Source organism: Papaver somniferum, chromosome 7 (genome assembly GCF_003573695.1).
Source record: "Papaver somniferum cultivar HN1 chromosome 7, ASM357369v1, whole genome shotgun sequence".
Taxonomy (NCBI): Eukaryota; Viridiplantae; Streptophyta; class Magnoliopsida; order Ranunculales; family Papaveraceae; genus Papaver; species Papaver somniferum.
Genome location: NC_039364.1, coordinates 21,716,973 through 21,737,463, shown reverse-complemented (window position 1 = coordinate 21,737,463; position 20,491 = coordinate 21,716,973). Strand labels below are relative to the sequence as shown.

Here is a 20,491-nt window from a genome sequence, read left to right as displayed (position 1 = left end):
CCATCGAAACACTCGCGAATCTCCTGTAAGCGACTTACTGTATTCCTTAAGGTGATTCATTGATTGAGGACGAATTTGGACTGTTTTTAAATTCCTAGTAAAGGGCAAGGCCTGGCCAATACAAGATAAGGGTTCGGATTTCATCACCGCTCCCTTCTTGCCCGCCTTAGGAAAACGAAACCTAACGCGAACCCAAGCTTAAAACTTGACTAGAACGAGACCGATAGGGTAACGCGCTTATTAGGAAAATTTTCGAAGGATATTGGTTACTTTCTTAAGCACCTTGAAGTTCATAATGGTTTCTGTGAGTTGAATGCGTGACTGCGCCCCTTGTGATAGCGTGAGGCCTTGGGTATCAAAGCTCCACTGAGCTTCCCTCGCCTCAATCAACTTACTTTGACTCGGATTGATTCCAGAGGGGTTTTGCTTAAATTGTAACGAATTCCCCTTCGAGAGATAGAAGCAAGTCTAGAAACAATCTAAGTGGAGCCATCATGCTTTTTGTTTGCTAGAAATCTTTAGGTTTGTTTTGGTGGAGTCGAGTCGGCCTTGTTTTGGTTGTGTAGAATTCCCTTGCAATTAAGAATGTCGAACTGGTATGATAGAAGCCAATACAATGAGTATCGACCTGAATTTGAATATGGACATCATCCTTTCTATGACCATGTTGGGAATAGTGGTTGGGAACGCCATCATTTGGAAGGATATGGGTCATACCCTGGTGAGCCCAATTACTATCCACACATGCATCGTATTACGAGCAAGAAGATTATAGTACTAGTTCTTCGTCTCTAGAGGAGACAATCAAAACTATTGAAAAGTAGTCCTTTTTATGATCCTTCTGTTCCTATTCCTCCTTTAGAAGAGTCCCTCAGGGAGTTAGTTGAGTCGACGCGTAAGTTAGCTGAGATGAATTGTGTAATTATAGACGAAAGAACTACAATAATGAGTGAACTTTCTATAGAGGAATCCCTCAAGTTGATGGCTGAGACGAACGAAAGACTTGCTCGAAATAATCTTACTTTCCAATATAGTGTTTCCAATAGTACCCTTGAAAATGAGGATAGTTATTTGCATAATCAAGATGACGAGGTTAGAATTGGTAACACTACTTTTTTAGATGAGGTTCAACCATTTTCATGTTACAATGATGATGATGAGGATAGTGCTGATGAAGAATCTGAAATATATGGGAATAGTGATCAGGAATTTGTTACCCCAATTGAGCCTTATAATGATTATATTATTTCTGGTTCAGATCCTAATAATTTTAACAATTATTCACCTATTCAAAAGGACGAGGACTTGACTAGAGATACCCCCGTTTTAGACGATGTAGTATGTCCTGTTTACGAATCCGATAAAGGTTTAGAGGAACCGGTTTATCTTGAGACTACTGTTTTCGAGTCGAACGATTTAGAAACTGTAATCGATGATGGTTTCGAGGAACGGTTTTATCCTGAGAATACTGTTTTAGAGTCGTACGATTTAGAAACAATAGTCTTAGATGAACTCGTAGATATTAATGAGGATGAACCTGACTTAGAAGAATCAATTGCCCATTTTCAGGAATCTGATGACCTAGAAATTAGGGAGATTGTGACTAGTCTAACTAGAGACACTGAAAACTCTAAGTTTGGGGGTGATTATCATTCTCCATATGCTTTAACTCTTAGAAAGGTCCCTCACTTGGGACTTGACATCAATGACTCAACCATCGTACAAGATTATCTTCATACTCGCTCCCCCGAACCTCATAATGTCCATAAGGAATTTCAGTCGTTAGAAACCCATCCTCTGGTTGATGTGGTTTACCCAGGATATGATACCCAGATCGATTTTGTTTTCCCACCAAATAGTTTTCTTCCAAATGTGGGAACGTTTGTATTTAAAATGAGTCGAATATTAAGTTCTGAGACTAAGCCTAAGTACTTTAGGTTAATAGAATCGACACATTTTCCTAAGAATGACCACTACTCTCACTGTGGTCAATTATGTAAGTCAAACCTGATTGACTTAGAGGATCCTCAGTTATTTAGGCTATTATTTTGTGACTCTAAGACCTAATAATTTGGATCCAACCTATGAGGAAATGCATCCGAGGAAAATATTCTATTTAGACCCTTTTATAGAACCTGAACCTGAACCGCAATTAGAGATAGTTATCAGGAAACTAGGTAAGGGCATGCTAGTCTTGTCCATTTTCTTGGTTCACTGCAGTTTCCTTTTGTCAGCTCTTTTTGGTTTTAAAGACCCACAGTTATTTCGACTACTATTGTACGGTTCGAGTTGACTAATCCTTTCTTAGTCTGGCTGAAGACTTTAAACTTAGCACTTCTTGGGAGGTAACCCAACATTCATGCGACACGGTAATATCTTTCCTTATCTCTTTTGCTTCAAATGGTAACAGTTTCTCCTTGTTCATGCTTTTAATTTCATCTTTAGAACATTGAGGACAATGTTAGATTTAAGTTTGGGGGTATGGGAGAAAATTTTTAGTTGCAGTATGAATAAATAAACTCCAGAGCTTAGAAATTTATGCCTATTTAGGATTGCACTAACTAATCTAAGTGGATGGAAGCATTTTGGTTGTAGGAGTTGAGGAACCAATCTGATTAGATGGCAACATCTAGAAGAGTCTATTCATAAAAGCACAGAGCTCAGGTGTTAGAAATAACATGATAGTTTCACCATATCTCGTTGAGTCATTTTCACTTCTATTTTTATTTTATTTTGTTTTTAAACTATGTTTCTCTAAGTGATAGGTGGGGCCCACGATTCAAGTTGTTACCAATGCTAGGGTGAATTAGAGTGATTGAGATACCATGAAAAAAAAAGTTGAAAAAGAAAAAGAAAAAAAAAAAGAGATAAAAAAAATGGTAGTTACCAAAAAGTTTGAAAAAAACAAAAAAAACTGAGACCAGACCATTTGACCAAAAGGAATAAATTCAATAAAGTCGACCACTGGTACCCTTGTATATGCCAGTTGTGTTGACCTAGAGTTAGGTTATCGACCACTGGTACCCTTGTATATGCCAGTGTGTTGATATTAGTCAGACTAGTATCTCAATCCATTAGGATAGGTTCATTTTGGCGGAGGCCTTCAGACAGATATGGGAAACGCCGTTCACTTAGTAAACATCAAAACCATCTATGTTTTTCTATATCCATCTCTTAATATTTTCATGTGATTAGTTTGACTCCGAATATGATGTTCATAGTGCAACTATCTGAGTAGAGCTCTGTCACTTTATATGAATTTTAGTATGCTTGAGTGCAAACTCGTGTACAACAATTGGAATTTCGCATCAGGGTACTTCTTCCTGTAGTCAATAAGTATGCCAACCAAGGAGATTCTTTAGTGCCTTCCAAGGTTCTGCGTAGATAGCTAAGGTCTGGAGTAAAGGTTTTGTGGGTATATCTCTTGTAAGCTCTCCCGAGACTATAACTCGGCCACTAGGGCCACCTAGGGGTTTAAAGGCTTGTTGCATACGCTAAATGCAACCGACGATGCCTGCGACAGTGAGTTAGGATTTTATTTTGAAGTTTTGATTTGCTCGGGACTAGCAAATAATAAGTTTTGGGGTATTTGATAGACGCATTTATGTGTCTAATGTATCTCAATTGTATATATTTTTAGTGCTCGATTTTATACTTATTTTGGTTATTTTATGTCTTTATAGGTATTTTGGAGAAATAAGCTTTTGCGACGAAATTGGCTCGAAAAGTTGTTAAAGGCACCTGGAAGGACATTTGCTATTCGGACTCTCGCTTTGGATTAGGGGAACCCATTTCAAGGCATGTGCTAAAGGGACACCGAGACTGGATAGGGGGATGTCAGTTTCCTTCCCAAATTCAAAACAGATTTTTGGCGGGAAACTGGTTTCATGCATGCTATCACTGGCAGATTTTCAACTCGATTTTTGGACGAGTTTTATGGAGATTCAACCTCTGTTTTTCGTTGGGCTGGACTTGTTACTTCATAACAGGGCTGGTAGAGGTGATTTGAAGGGCCAGAATTGGCTGGATAAGCCGTGAAAGGGGAAGAGAGCTAAACAGGGAAGAAGTCGGATATTGGGTCCTGTTTGAGTCGAATTTGGAGTCCCAGCGTGACTAGAGTGCAGATATACATTCATATAGATTCTACTATATCTAACTAAGAGTTTGGGAAGAGCACGGACTCAACAGAATCCGCAAACAGAGAAATTCCCGTAACTTGCTGCCAAAGAAAAAAAAGAGATAAACCAAAAGAATTCGGGGAGATTTGATTCACCTGTTGGCTATAAATATCATTGTTTCGAGACCCAGGGGAGTTATCAAGAGTTTTGGGGTCACTTGGAACGCAGAGAAACTAAGAACAGAAATCATACCTGCTGCTGCTGCTGCTGCTCGAGGAGGAAGACGAAGAAGAAAGAACGAACTAGCAGAGTCTGTCGTTTTTCCACAGTACTTACAGCGAAATCAAACTGTCGTTTCTCTACAACATATCGTTATTATCGTATATAAACAACATCATTTGTTTTGTAACAGCGACGCTGTAACACTTCTACAGCGTTGCGAATTTCTGTTTCATCTTGTTTCTTCAATAAAAACACCTATTCATCCATGAGTGATTATTTTGTGTGTGTTTTTACCATGAAGAGCTAAACCCCAACACTGGGATGACGGAGGAAGCCTTATTTCACAAACGTTTGGTAACTATAATCGATTCTTTATGACTTTTGCACTTGTTCTTATCGTTTTATGATTTTTATTAATTAGTTGTGATTTCGTTTGATGGTGTATGCTTAGACGTAATAGCTTTTGATGCACCATGCTTGTGATTTACAATTGATGTCTTACAAAATCTATTTTTGGTAAATAAAAGAGTCAACAAAAGAGCTAGAATAGTTATGAGTCGTTATATGAACTGATTGAATGTGATTAATGGTGGAATCCGAAGTCCTAGTATATACCTTGATCTTGTGACATCTTCTGTATATATTTTTATTGCTTTTAAATTTTTACAAGTCCGAGCAACGAATTCTTACTTATCGCATAAAAAATACCACAACATAACTCATCTGCAATAGAGGTTGCATAAAAAGAAAATGTCGAGCAGAAGCTCATATCTGTAATACTCTCACATTGAATGAAGTTTCATGTTCCAAGCATATGCAAGAATCTTGTATCTTGTTCTATTGTAGATGAAAAAAATTTTAAGATCTTAATTGAATCTGGAAAACTTGTTGTAAAAGGCAGTTATTTTTTAAGAAAGAGTTATAGGACTTTGGGTCTATATAAGCTTAACGGAAAAAACTGATGATGTGAACATAGTTGATTCTTGTGCTTTCTTTATGTGATTGATTGTTTTATGTGGTAAGCTTGTAACCGTAAACTTATAAGTCAATGCTTAACTGGATAGCATAGGCTGCGTACCCAAATTTAGTTTGGACTTTGAACACAAAAGTGAAATCTGTGAAGAATAAAATATGCTATAAAACCTTTTAGCACAAATGTTCAGAGTAATTATAAGCCTTTAGAATTAATTCAGTTAGGCCTAGATGACATGAGTTCAACCCAAAATCACTGTGGTAAAAGATGGTTTATAACTTCCGTAGATGATTGTACGAGGTACTGTCTTGTATACTTTCTTAGGGATAAGGATGATGCCTTAGAAGCCTTAAGATGTATAAACTTGAAGTTCAAAACCAATTAGAAGCCTTGAACATAACAACTGTATCCTTAAGAAGATGATAATTGTCATGTTGATTAGTTCAGGATTACCTGCGGCCTTGTGGGGGGAGGCAGTCATGTTAACTAGTATATCCTGAATAGAGTACCCTTAAGGATCATACAAAACTCCATATGATTTATGGATAGGTAGATGACCTTCTTATGAATGTGTCGAAGTGTGGGGGTGTTTGACTAAGTTTTCCATTCGTCTTCCTAAAAGAAGTAGATAGAAACCAAAAATGTTGATTGTGTCTTCATATAAGGTATGCTGAGTATACTTCTACATATAGATTTTTGGTTGTGTGTTCTTATTTTTCAGACTTTGGTGTGATTTTTTCCGACTTTAGTGTGAATACTATTACATAATCTAGGGATGCTGAGTTCTTTGAAGATGTTTATTCTTAAACATGTACCTCATTAGAGATGTGTTGTTGATCCCCTAGATTTATTTTCAAATAGTCAAAACTTATCTTAAAGGAAGATGAAGTTACGGTTGAGCCTAAGAGAAGTAAAAAAATTAGAATTGAGACTTCTTATGAAGCCGACTTCATAACATGCCTAGCTTAGTCTAAGCCCCGTACTTGTAAAGAATCCTTGATATCTACTGAAACCCCATTATGGTAAGAAGCTTCATTTAGTGAAATGGACTCAGTCCGTCGGAACCTGACTTGGGAGCTTGCTAGTTTACCTCCAGGGAGTAAGACCATGAGATGTAAATGAGTCTTTAAGAGGAAACGTTAGGTAGATGAAACTGTAGAAAAATTATTAGGCTAAGTTGGTAGCTAAAGGATATAAACTAAAAGAAAGTGTAGATTTCCTTGATTCTTATTCACTTGTGACGAGAAGTACTTCTCTTGAGATGCTAATTGATATTGCTGCCATTAACAACTTGGAGATACATCAACAATAGTTTTGTAATGTTTTTCTTTTTTTCTATTTTTTTAAATCAACAAATTTAAGGATTTTCACTAAAGAGGCTTACATAATAGTTTTGTAGTGTTACGGGTCTTTATGTGCTTTTAGTGAATGGTAATTTCAATCTTTTTCACCCTTGTACCTGCTAGCCAGGTACAAAATATCCTAGCTGGTTTTAGATCTATCCTATTTATTTGAGGCCTACCATTAAAAAAAATGGGTCGCTTCAAAGTGACTCAAAACCCCTAACTTACTGGCTTTTTTTAATGGATAATTGGTTCCTAGTTAGTTTTAATTCGGTTGATCAATGGATGTTTGATTTGTTAATTGATCACTGAAACCTGATTTTATTTTTTATTTTTTTCGTGAGAACATCAACCAAGAATCGGTGGATGTGCATGTTCTCATAGGCCGATTCTGAGTTGATGTATTAATAGATTGTTTAAAAATCACATTCTAGAATTGGGTCAATAGTAACATTCGTATCGACCGATTATAGCCTAAATAACAAACCTAAAAAATGACAATTTGTTTTATCTCGAACCGGTCAATATAATCTTCACAAAAACTAATTATGTGTTGATTTTCAATTTTAACCATTATTTGATATAATTCATACTCAAGCTAAGAATGTGTATGATTTCTTACTCATTCCCAAATATAAGTCATACAAAAGTATTAGAATGTATGCATTCATATTCATTCTCAGATTGGGTATAGACCATTGTTGATACATGAAAATGATTAATCATACAAATAGCCTCCCCTTAACCTACCAAGGTTCCCCTTTTAGGAATAAAAAGGACTTGGGGACTAGGCCTAACCTATTAAGATAGGAAGTCCTAGTCCACATAAAAACATATTAAGGAAGATGGGCTTTGGCCTAAAGAGGAAGCCCTTTAGGGTTTGATATTAACTTAAGGAGAGGGAAATTGTAGTTTAGTAATATGTTAATCTTATGGGTGTTTATCCATAAGAGAGATATTATAAAAGGGAAAGAAGGTACACTTCTTGGGATCATCATTAATTCCCCATTACTTCCATAAACCTATTCTCTCCTTGGGAGTACTTTTTGTGATCAGGGCTAGTTCCTCCTTCTTACATTTTACCTCTAAACATTGCGACCACAGTGGGAGGTTCTTAGCCTCTAGTCCAGCATGATACTCCCAGGTGCGAGCCAGAAGATACCAGCGGGTGGAGCACTTCCTAACCCGGACCTTGTTACTATGGAAGATATACGGGGAGAAAGCGATGAAGAGATACATGTCCGAGCGGTAGTTGCTAAACCTATCATACAAGGAGCAGGAGCATCTCAAAGGAAAGAAGAAGCGCTTAAAGAGAAAGCCGCGGCTGAGACAGACGAACAAAAAATTTCTGGAATGCAAGAAGAGCTAGATGCTTCCATCAAGAAGCAGCAGGAGCTACGCGGACGCCTTAGGCGAGCAAGGGGACAGAGCATGGTAACCACGAAAGTAATTAATGAAAAGGTTACCATCCCGGGAATGACGGAAGACGAGATTGCAAAATACTTAGAGGCCAACTACCGAGCAACAAAACATGATGTTTATGATTCATTGGAACCCCCGTATTCTATAGAGGTCGCTGAACACTCATACCCTGAAGATTATACATCACCAAAGTTTAAAACATATGGAGGAAAAGGAAACGCGCGGGAGCATGTCAGTCGTTTTATTTCAGCAATGAACGCGTACGCTCAGGATGAAAGCCTTTGTATGCGCGAATTCCCTTAATCACTTACGGATAATGCTTTTACCTGGTATGATAACTTGAAGCCCGGTAGTATTAGTTCGTGGACTGCTATGGTGCAACTCTTTTTGAAAAAGTTCTACTCTGCGCAAAGAAGAGTTACAACGATAGATTTAGGAAGATGTACCCAGCGAGTGGGAGAAGAGATTGGGAAGTTTATCACCCGCTTCCTAGACTGCACACTAGAATGTCATGAGGACATACCAGAAGAGCGATTATTCGAAATTTGCATCCGAGGAATAGACGCTATCTTCCGGTTAAATTTAACAAATTTCAAATTCCAAACTTTTGTTGAAGTCGAGGAGGCTGCAGCCCGGATTTCAGATTGTGCGTATGCTGTGCATACTGGAGTAGGTGGTCATCCTTGGCAATTGCATTCTATCAATGCTGCTTCCGCGTCAACTTTCAACGACCAAGGGAACGGTAAAGGAAAGGGAGGAGCTGCCTCCAATTCTTACCGCGTAGGACAATTTGGAAGAAGAGGAGGAAGAACGGACGGAGGGAGGTCCAATCCGCCGCCCCCGTTACCCTGCAGCAAGGAACAAATAGTGGGACTTCTCGAGCAATGAGTGGCAAATAAAGAAGAAACTTTACCGCACGTACACACAGAGCCTACGGTGGCGGATAAGACGCATGAGCGATACTGCCATTACCATGGAAGAGTCCATCACTCGACCACAGAGTGTTTTTCCTTACGATATATCGTACAAAGAAAGCGTTCTAGAGGAGAATTGGAGATAAGAGAGCAAAGCATTAAGAATGATCCGCTTCCCCAGCATCAAGTTATGATGATTTCACACGAGCCTACAAACGAAGGAGTCTGGAGACCTTGGGAAGATCCGGAGGAAGAAGAAGCATGTGAAGCTTCTGCAGCGATCGTTTTTTCGGATACTAATGGAGTAGCTAGTAAATTTTCTCAGACTGTATTAGCCCAGCAATTCTTTGACTCCCTGGGTTTCAGCGAGGATCAGATTCGCGAAGCATCTAAAGCTATCGCTGCAATAGCATCCGAAAAGACATATAATCCGTTAACGAAGGAAGCTATCACCTTTACGGACGAAGATATATGTTATCCAGGAGATCACCTCCGACCCCTATACTTAACTGCTTTTATTAACAAGCAACCTCTTAAGCGATCCTTCATCGATGGAGGAGCTTCTCTAAATCTAATCTCATTGCATACATTGGAATCTTTGGGAGTGTCAAGAGCATCAATCAAGATGTGATAAACAACTGTGAGAGGATTTGGAGGACAGACGCAAACAACGATCGTGATAGTACACCTAATGATGAAGATCAGACCGATCAGATCTATCACTCCTTTTTACGTATTAGAAGACGACACAACTTTCCACGTACTGCTAGGACGAGGATGGTTATTGAATCACAAGGTAGTTGCATCGACTTACCACCAATGTGTCAAAACTAACATTGCGGGGAAGCAATTTCGGATTCCGGCTACAGGCAACCTGTTCGCACCAGATGAAGCTTACATGGCGGACGTTGTATTTTACACGCAGCCAATTCAGGATCAGGAAGAGCATCCAGAGCATCTGACACCGTTGCCAAAATGAGAGGAATTTCAACCGGAATCACACGCAAAAGGGAAAGGTAAATCGGTATTTAGCCCTTCACGAATGGGACCTGCCATAAGAAATAAGAGAAATATGGTTGAGACAAACACTACACCATTTTTTCCGATTCGAAACAGTTTTTGAGCGTTACGAATCGGGGTTGTAACGGTTCCTGACCGTTACGAAAAAGGGTGCTACAATTTTTTCGCAAGGCCCACTAGCCGTTACGAATTTTTTTCGTAACGGCCCTTGTAACAGCTTAGAGCCGTTACTACGTGGCACCGTTGTAACATGCTCGAGCCGTTACGAATTTATTTAGTAACAGGACGTTGTAACAAGTTAAAGCCGTTACGAATTTTTTTGTAACAGTAAAAAAATTACTGTCGGTCAACCTTGACCGGATCAAGGTTGACCGGCAGCTCATTCTCGGCCGGGATACGCCGGAATTCCAAATAACTACCTGCATACACCTTTCATTTGTCCTTCACAATCAACAATATTTTCTTCAATCAAATTCATCTTCATTCAATCAATTCTTATCACATTCAAATTGATTCATACACAAAAGAACTTGAATTCTTCTAAGTACCAAATTTTGTTCTTCTAAGTACTCAAATTTTCTTCTAAGTATCAAAAACTAAGGGAATACACAGGAATCCTAAGTTCAGTTCATAGAAATTCATATGTTCACAAATTCATCTAACTGAAGTTTGTTCTATCATCGAATAAAATTTCAACCTAAGTTCAGTTCTTACAAACCAAATTTGCAGCTGCTTTTCAACCTAAGTACTTCCTTGTTCTCCAACCTTTCTGCTCCAAACTTGCTGCAGCAGAGCATCATCCAATTAACCTGCCAACCAACACCTCGGTTGAGAACATAAGGTGGCAAAAGAGTTGCGCACGGGACCTCGAGACTGCGATGTAGGCTCAAGTGAACTGCAATTTATCAAAAAAAAAATTGTATAAGAATACAAAGCTCTATATTCTGTAAAACTTAGATGAGCATCTAGATTCTGATGGCCATGATAACCATATATGAATAGCAAAACTAACCTCTACGACATCGATAGATATGTTCCCTCAGCATGAGTTTTCATTACTACTAAATATACTCCCTTATGTTTTGATACCTCCCATGCTGCTCATTCTGCCACTGATTTTCCATATCAACACCAATTCTGCAATAATATCACAGATAATACTTGTTAGAGATTGTGTAACGATTCACCTGCCAAATCAACTGGTCCAAAGACAATTTTTCATAACATAAAGCTACCTTGTGCACCTGGGTGAAAGGAACGATGTTAAAGTTTCATTTCAACACTCATAAATGAAAAACAATCAGAAAAAGCAAAACACCTCACTACTTACATGCTCTTTTAACAACGACCGAAAGCCTGTAGTTGACTGAGACATAAACGCATTGCAGAAGTGTTATATTTTCCATTGGATGTGGCCACAAATTGTGAAGTGCACATTTAGAAGTTGAAAAAAGATACCCAGATGTCAGTGACTGAGTTTTATTTGCAGGACATATTAAATATGAGTGAGAATGAAAGAAGTAAATAAAGTTGGCGCTGAAGCCACTGAATCATTGGAACTAAAAAACTTAGAGAAATCAAATCATTACAAATTAAAGATTTCATAGCAACACACTCATCTACTAACCTGCGACCAAAGAACACTTAAAAGTAGGGAATAAAGTAAGCTATCATCTGTGAGAAGACACACACAGAAGCACTAGAAGTTAAAGATTTTCAATTATAAATCACAACTATAAACAATTTACCATTTTCAAGATAAGTATTAAAACACTTACCTCTATGTTCGCTCTATTCTCTGCCAATGCTTCAGCCTCCTTGGAAGCATTTAAACCACTAGTGTAAAATTATTTTTGAGCTGCAAGTTCAGATTGATGTTTCTCTATGATTTCTTGCAGATACAACCACAGAAAAACAGAAAACAATGAACAAACAAGATAAAACAACATTATTACCTGAGCTCCGTTGTCTGCTTATGAAAGAGTAACGTAAGTTCCCACCTTAGTTCGCAAAACAAACCTTAAGCTCCGTTGTCTGCCTATCGAATCCAAAGATACCTTAATCGTGTAGAAGCTAAGTTAGAAAACAGAACAACTTCACTGGAACATAACTACATGAAACACATCAATTGCCATAACAATAAATATCAGCCTAAACATTTGCACTGAAACAGTGGACAACACCTCACTAGAAGATACTTAAGGCTAAACCAAATTGTACGTGTTAATCTTCTTAAAAGTAAAACTGCCAGGAGTGCGGAACTCAATACATACAATCTAGCATAATCAAACATATAATTGTAACTGGATTGTTGAATACCATGCTAACTTATCAGTAAAGAACTTAAGGCTAATTTAAGGTACCGAAATGTCAAGATTGTAGAGAGCAGAACTACCAAGGTTATAGAACGGTTTTCATACAAGCTGACTAACTCAGAAGGCAAAAAGATGTCACAGCAACAATGTAGTCACGCTGGAAGTTGTTGTTCACAGAGGTATGATTCTCAAGAAGACATCTTAACCTAGTTCAGTACCGAAAATTCCTATAATCAGGCCCAAAATGTCACCAGACGATACATAATAATTATGAAAAGAAGTTGATTATTTCAATTAAACAAATCTGCTTAGTAATACCCTGTACAGTAACCACAAAAATCACAACAAACCCTAAAGTTCCAATTCACAACCTGTCTCAGTAATAAAGAGGTTTGAACATCAATTCCAAATGAAACCCTAGGTTCCTTATTCCTAAATTGACCAAAGTTGATAATAGTTGAGTAATTGAATCAAAGAGGACAACCAATCAGTTGGAACCATAAAAATTAAGGTTGAAATCATACCTTCAATCACCAAATAAGGAGGACACGGAGAACCCCTTCTCAATTAGTTTCAAATCCCCATGAAGGTCAACCAAAAATGAACATTAAACCCACCCTTTCAATCACTCTAGAAGAAAACATAGTTGGGAAGGGTTTTTTTTCTAAACCTTGATTGAATTTCTTTTCAGTTGAGTCTTCTCAATTTTTTTATCTTGCTACTGATGGTGTTTGGAAGAAGACGCGAACTAGATAAGTACGTTTCTTTTTTTTCTTTTTTTTATTTCCTTTACAACATTCCCTTTCAAACATATCATAACAGGGTAAAATCAAACCAGGAGGTGGACCCTAGGTGTCAATGAGAAATCCCACCACATGTCTACCAGTTCTGCAAACTAGGTCCCTAATTTTCTGATTTGCACTATCTCATACTATTAAGCTAATCTAAGATCACCAAACACAAGGCATACAATGTAAAAAAAATCTTATCACCCTAATTGCAAATTACTGACAACCACTCAAGAGTTACCCAACCGTATGGTTGGTTTACTGTAAAACATAAGCATAAACAACACAATTACTACTAATTGTGCTTTGATAAATCAATAATCAAAAGATAAATTATTGAGTTGCTACAAATTGAAACCCTAAAATTGAAATTAAACAAATCAATTTATACTAATTAAAATTAAAAAAAATCAATTCATATACCTTCAACTTCAGTTCTTCAGAGTTCTTCAAATACCTTCAGTTTTTCAAACCCTAACATGAAATCAGATTAGATTAGTTAGTATATATCCTTCAAACCCTAAAATTTAATTTAACATACGATGAAACAAATACCTTCTTCTTCAAAGTTCTTCTCCAGAGATAAAACCCTAAAATGAAACCAAAAAAAATCGTATTAGATTTATCCGAACAAAAAAACCCTAAAATGAAATCAGAGATAGAAATGAGTTGGTGATATTTATCAGATGAAAAAAAAAACTAATGAAAAAGCAGACGATCAAATGAAAAACTAACAGATCGAAAAAACTTATGACTGAAACTAACAGATCGATCGATGCAACTCTCTAATCTCTAATCTCTTTGATCGAAACTAACAGATCGATACACTTGATAAAACCCTAATATCTGCAGAGGCGAAGAGAAGAGAAAGAGAAATGAAGAATAAAAATTGTTGATGAGTTTACTAGATAGGTATACTTCTCTTCAGGGGAGGAATAATCCTCTAGCATTAGTAAACTTGGGTGGAAAAAAGTTGCACACGGCTGAATGGCACACGCGCAATAATATCCTGTTACCATCTCTAGTGTGACCAAGCGTGTGATTAGCACGCGTAAAAAATTAGCATGTTACAATTCATAACAGCTACCCCCTGTTACGAATTTGGAAAAAAATTCGTAACGGCTTTCGCCTGTTACGTCTAGGTTGTAACGGTCTTTTGTAACAGAAAAATTTGTAACTGCTGCTGAGCCGTTACGAATTTTAGTTGCGATTCGGGAAAAATGGTGTAGTGAAAGAATATGCAATTCAAGCGTTTCTCATGACCTGAGGGCGGACATGTCTATTGCTTATAGCAATTAGCCGGGGAAGCTTCCATTTCTAAACATGATTGTGCTATGTCATCAATAGATGAAGAAATGATGGAAGCGACCCCAATACTTGAAGAATCACCAAGAGAAGAGAAATCTCCCGCCTCGGAAGAAGAGATAATCAATAGTCTGCCCAAAGAAAAGGAGAAGGTTGACCCGACACTTGATACACTAGAAGAAGTGAACCTCGGCTCGGAGGACGAACCTCGTTGCGTACGCATTAGCAAACACCTTGAAAAGGAAGAGAAGTCGCGAATGATCAAATTACTTCGAGAATATCGAGATGTATTTGCCTTCACATACGACGAGATGCCTAGACTCCACAGCAGCTTGATAGTACATAATCTTAATGTGTCACCCGAGTATAAGCCAATTAAGCAATGAAGCCGCAATTTTCTGGAGAAGATAGAACTGGTGATCAAAGAAGAAGTGGAGAAACTGCTAAAAGCAGAGTTCATCAAACCGATCCAACATCCGGAATGGTTATCTAATATCGTGCCTGTGGAAAAGAAGAATGGGAAAGTCTATTGTTGTGTCGACTATCGAGACTTGAATCGAGCATGCCCTAAGGATGATGTCCCAGTACCAAATATAGATGTAATGGTGAATAACACATGCGGGTATGATATGTTTTCTTTCATGGACGGATTCAGCGGATACAACCAAGTAAAGATGCCTGCAGAAGACGCGCACAAAACGGCGTTCCAAACTCCGTATGAAAACTTCTATTATGCAGTAATGCCATTTGGTCTAAAGAATGCGGGCGTCACTTACCAACGGGCAATGGTGGCGATTTTTCATGACATGATGCATCAGATCATGGAAGTTTAGATAGATGATGTGGTGGTTAAGTATCGAGATCGAGAAGACCATCTTGATTACTTGAGACGCGTCTTCAATAGATGTAGGAAGTACCGTTTAAAGATTAACCCTCTCAAATGCGCTTTTGGAGTTACCTACGGGAAATTCTTGGGATTTGTTGTTACAAACGAAGGAATACAGATCGATCCGGATAAAGTCGAAGCAATAACTACTATGAGGGAACCCGTGAATGTAAAAGAGTTACAAACTTTCATAGGGATAGTTTCTTATGTCCGGAGATTCATCCCTGGGTTGACACAGTTTCTGTCCGCATTTACACCACTATTAAAGAATAATAAACAGTTTGAATGGGGAGAAGATCAAGAGCGGGCCTTTCAGAAATTAAAAGAATGCTTGGTTAGCACGAAGGTCCTACGACCTCCCGTCAAGGGTGAACCTTTGTATTTATACACAGCATTCACCAACGTGGCGATTGGGTCACTTTTGGCTCAGTATCTCGGCAATGATCAGTTATGTCCAATTCACTATATCAGCAGAGGCTTTAGGGATGCGGAGTTCAGGTACTCGCGAGCAGAATAGGTGTGTCTGGCGCTCGTGTACGCTCCACAGAAACTAAGATCCTACCTGCTCTCCCACGAAACCATAGTAATAGCAACCGCCAATCCAATCGCTTACCTAGCCACAAAGCATGTATTGTCCGGAAGAACATCTCGCTGGTTACTTCAACTATCTGAATTCGAATTGAAATACCGACGGTCTAAAGGAGTGCGCGGGCAAGCATTTGCGGATCTGCTGGTTGCGTTCCCAGGAATGGATATGACAGAGATAAGTGATGAAATACCTGGGGAAGTCGCGGAAGTTAAAGAGGAAGAACGATGGATGATGTTTTTTGATGGATCGTCATATGGCTCCTACGGAGGAGCAGGGATAGTTTTTGAAACACCAAAGAAAGAACTAATGTCGTTTGCTTTCAATCTAGACTTCGAATGCAATAATAATGTTGCAGAATATGAAGCGTTAATTCTTGGATTACAGATGGCAGAAGAGCTCAACCCAGGGGTTATCGATGTCAAAGGAGATTCCAAGGTGGTCATAAATCAGATATCCGACGACTTTCAGGTAAAAAAAGCACATCTAGCACCCTATCGAGCGGAATCTCAAGAACTAATAGCAAGAAGAGGGAGCACTGTGGTCGAGCATACTGGAAGATCAACCAATAAGCATGCGGATACCCTGGCCAACTTGGCAGCAAAGCTACCTTTGAATGAAGCCGATGAAGGAACCATAGTGGTGAAAAAAAGAGCGTTGTCTAGTACATGGAAAGAGGACGCGGCGTTTGAACTGAAGGATGATTGGTGGACAGCATACCTCGAAGACTTGACTAAAACAGCGGATGAGCAGTTATTGCCTACCAAAGTGCTAAAATAATTCGTTGTGGTCTGAGGGGCATTATTCTTTCGAACATCCGGAGGGGCATTGTCACGATGTGTAGGAAAAACAGAAGCACATGAACTATTAAATCGCGTCCATGAAGAGTCACGCAGACAAACAGGAGGGGTTCAGTTATATGGTAGATTGCAAAGGATGGGTGTGTATTGGCCAAATATGGCAGTCCAAGCCGTAATGATCCAAGATAAATGTGAAGACTGCCAGGCGCCCCCACAACAAACAGAAGTATACAATGCGGAGATAGAGGACTGGAGACAACCATACATTGATTATCTCCATCACGAGCGATTGCCGCTTAACAGACAAGATGCACTCAAGATCCAAAAGAAATCCGGGTGATTCTTCTTGAGCGAAGGCATACTCTATAGGAAGAGCTTCGGCGATAGAATATTACGTTGCTTATCACAAGTAGAAGCAGAAGTGGTCATGGCCATGACTCACAACGCTGAACATCAAGGCATGAGAAAACTCTTCCTGCAATTACATGAAGGAGGGTATTACTGTCCCACGATGGAATTTGTTACCGCCGAACACGTAAAGAAGTGTCAGCAATTCCAAAGCCACAGATCGTTGATCCATGCCCCGCACACTTGGCTGCATAATATCGTCACCCCTTGGCGTTTCCATAGTTGGGGACTTGATATTATTGGACCAATAAAACCGACTTCATCTGGACGCCATAAGTATATCATCACCGCAACTGAATACTCTACCAAGTGGGTTGAGGCTATTCCACTCCGAGATTACTCAGGCGCTACAATCGCCGCGTTCATCAAAGCATACATCATTTGTCGATTTGGGGCACCTATGATCATACGATCTGACAACGGTACCTCCTTTGTTAATCAAACTTTCATAGATTTGTTGGACCAGTATGGAATCAAGTTCCACACCTCAACTGTCTATTACCCTCAGGGGAAAGGACAGGCTGAGGCAACCAACAAGACACTATTAAGGATACTGAGTTGGACAGTATATGACCATCACAGAAGCTGGCATGAGCAGCTACTCCTTGCACTTTGGGCATATCGCATTTCCAAGAGAAGCTCCACTGGCGCATCCCCCTATTCACTGATGTACGGGGAAGACGCGATATTACCAGAAGAAATCGCTATACCATCCGCACGTGTGGCTATGGCTAGCCTTACCACCCCGGATGAATTCAGTCGACTCGCTCACTTAGATACCTTGGAAGAACGACGAGTTAAAGCTGAACGTTTTGCAGACAAGTATAGGCAACGAACAACAAGATATTATAATCAAAAGGTGAAAGAGCGAGTCTTTATTGTAAATGAGGTAGTAATGAAAATTGCGCCACACGTCCAGCGTAATGAGAAAGCAGGCAAGTTTGCATCCAACTGGCAAGGTCCTTATATGATCAGCGAGGCAGCAGAAAGCAGATATTACTATTTGAAGCGGATGAATGGCTCCCGCATTAATACTCCTATCAATGGTAAATGGCTTAAAACTTATTATGCTTAAGTAAGTTAATGTATGCCGAACGGCTAAAACAAAATAATAATAAATAATACCTACTTTATAATTATCTTTCGAGTCATGATAAACCCTTGCGTACGACCTAATAAGGCGCGCTAATAGCCCAAGAAAGGGCTAAGCTCTGTGTATGGCTTAGATGAAATACACTAATAGTCAAAGAAAGGACTAGGCTCAGTGCATGGCTTAGATGAAGTGCACTAAGCTCCGTACATGGCTTAGATGAAGTGCACCAATAGTCCAAGAAAGGACTAGGCTCAGTGCATGGCTTAGATGAAGTTCACTAAGCTTCGTGCATGGCTTAGATGAAGTGCACCAATAGTCCAATAAAGGACTAGCTCAGTGCATGGATTAGATGAAGTGCACTAATAGTCCAACAAAGGACTAGGCTACGTGCATGGCTTGGATAAAGTGCACCAATAGTCCAAGAAAGGACTAGTCTCAGTGCACGGCTTAGATGAAGTGTACTAATATTCCAAGAAAGGAATAGGCTACGTGCATGGCTTAGATGAAGTGCACTAATAGTCCAAGAAAGAACTAGGCTCCGTGCATGGCTTAGATGAAGTGCACTAATAGTCCAAGAAAGGACTAGGCTCCGTGCATGGCTTAGATGAAGTGCACTAATAATCCAAGAAAGGGTTAAGCTCCATGCATGGCTCAATGAAGTGCACCCACGGTCCAAGAGAGGACTAGACACAATCAAACACACCAATGGACCGAGAAAGGGCTAAACCTCATGCTCGGTCCGGCGAATCATGCTAATAAACTCTAGAGAATGATTGTCTCCGTGTAAAGACTACTCAAAAGCGGATTCAGAATGATTCAGAGAACAAGATAATCTAAAGGGAACACGCATATAACCCATGGAAAGCAACACAAACAGCACATCTATAAACATTCGACACAACGGGGAGAACAAGCAAACCAATACATTCTGTGGTAGATTCCACTAGACCAAAAGAAATCATGACAAAACCGAGCTACCGCGCCTCAATCGGCCGCGACCAATGACCAAATATCCCTCCTGAGATTCCAGGAGGCATCAAGCCTTAGCAAATGCTTCGAAAGCCTTATCTGCAGCCATCACGTTCTTTATTGAAGGACTGATCTGGCTAGCACTCATGCGATCCGCATAAAGGTCCATAGCATGGAAATATTGCACTTGACTAACTTCAAATAATTCCTCACATTCACGAACAAGCCGGGCATTCCCAGTGACAATAGCTTGTAACAATCCAATTTTTTGCTCTCTTAGAGACAAGCATAAAACACTGATTGACTCTTCCATTAAATAACACAGGAGTAGGATACTTAAACCATATATATATATATACAAATAGGGGGAGAACTCTTTCCTAAAAAAAAATCGATTCAACGGCAATTAACATGCGACAATGAGCGATTTCTTGGTCCACAGCTTGTATCATCACAAGCGCTCTTCACTCTGAGTAGTAGTTGCAGCTAAAGCTACCCATAAATCTCCCAGCACTTGATTTACCTCATACATAATCTTTTCAGATGCGGTACCCTGATGAGCCTTGGTAAAAATATCCTCTTGCACCTCCAATGCTTTGCGTGCATGTCCTGGCACAACTAACCTATGGGTCCGTAAAGCTCTCAACTCACCCTTTAACACCAACAACCGTGCCAATTCAACTGGCTTGAGTACGGGATGCATCAGGGAACGTATCATACGTAAGGATAAGGCATAACCATGCATACGGCGACTAGGTAGATGAGAAGCGGACACGCCATAATCCGCAATGACTTGATCAATGTCCAAAATAGTAAGATTTATCTCTTGCAATAATTCATCAGCCGCGTGACGAGCGGAGACAACATCATCTAAAGCACTCTGGATTTCAAAAGAGACTGGTCCATACGAACGAGTCTCCCGAGCTCCTAGAAATATCTTATACTGCTTATCAAACCGAGCGCGTGCTTCTGCACGACCCTCCAGCCTCCTCTCCCTAATAAGCTCTACCTCAGCTCTCACCAGACGTAAGCGATCTAGTTTAGATCCCCGCTTAAAAGAGGATACTAACGCTGGCATGGAAACCAAAGCTAGCACATAACCATGTAAGCGTTCAGCCATATAGAATTTGATAAGCACACACAATGAGCAAAATAGAGAATGAGACATCATACCAACACTAAGATCTTATTTATAGGAAATATATTCACTAATGCATTTATTGCCACTTCATAACTACCGTCTTCATAATTACCGTCAAAAAAAAATAATCACGGTAGCACATTCAACGCCAGCCGGACTTCAGCTAGATCTGCCTCAATAGACCTAAT

At 39.4% G+C, this 20,491-nt stretch overlaps 1 protein-coding gene across 1 annotated transcript; it reads left to right on the top strand.

The window, feature by feature from the left end:
• Nucleotides 1-16,849: 16,849 nt before the first annotated feature.
• Nucleotides 16,850-18,175, top strand: LOC113294326 (protein NYNRIN-like). Its single transcript, XM_026542717.1, has 2 exons — nt 16,850-17,028; nt 17,323-18,175. Exons 1-2 carry the CDS (start codon nt 16,850-16,852, stop codon nt 18,173-18,175), a joined length of 1,032 nt encoding a protein of 343 aa, XP_026398502.1.
• The last annotated feature ends 2,316 nt before the right edge of the window (nt 18,176-20,491 follow it).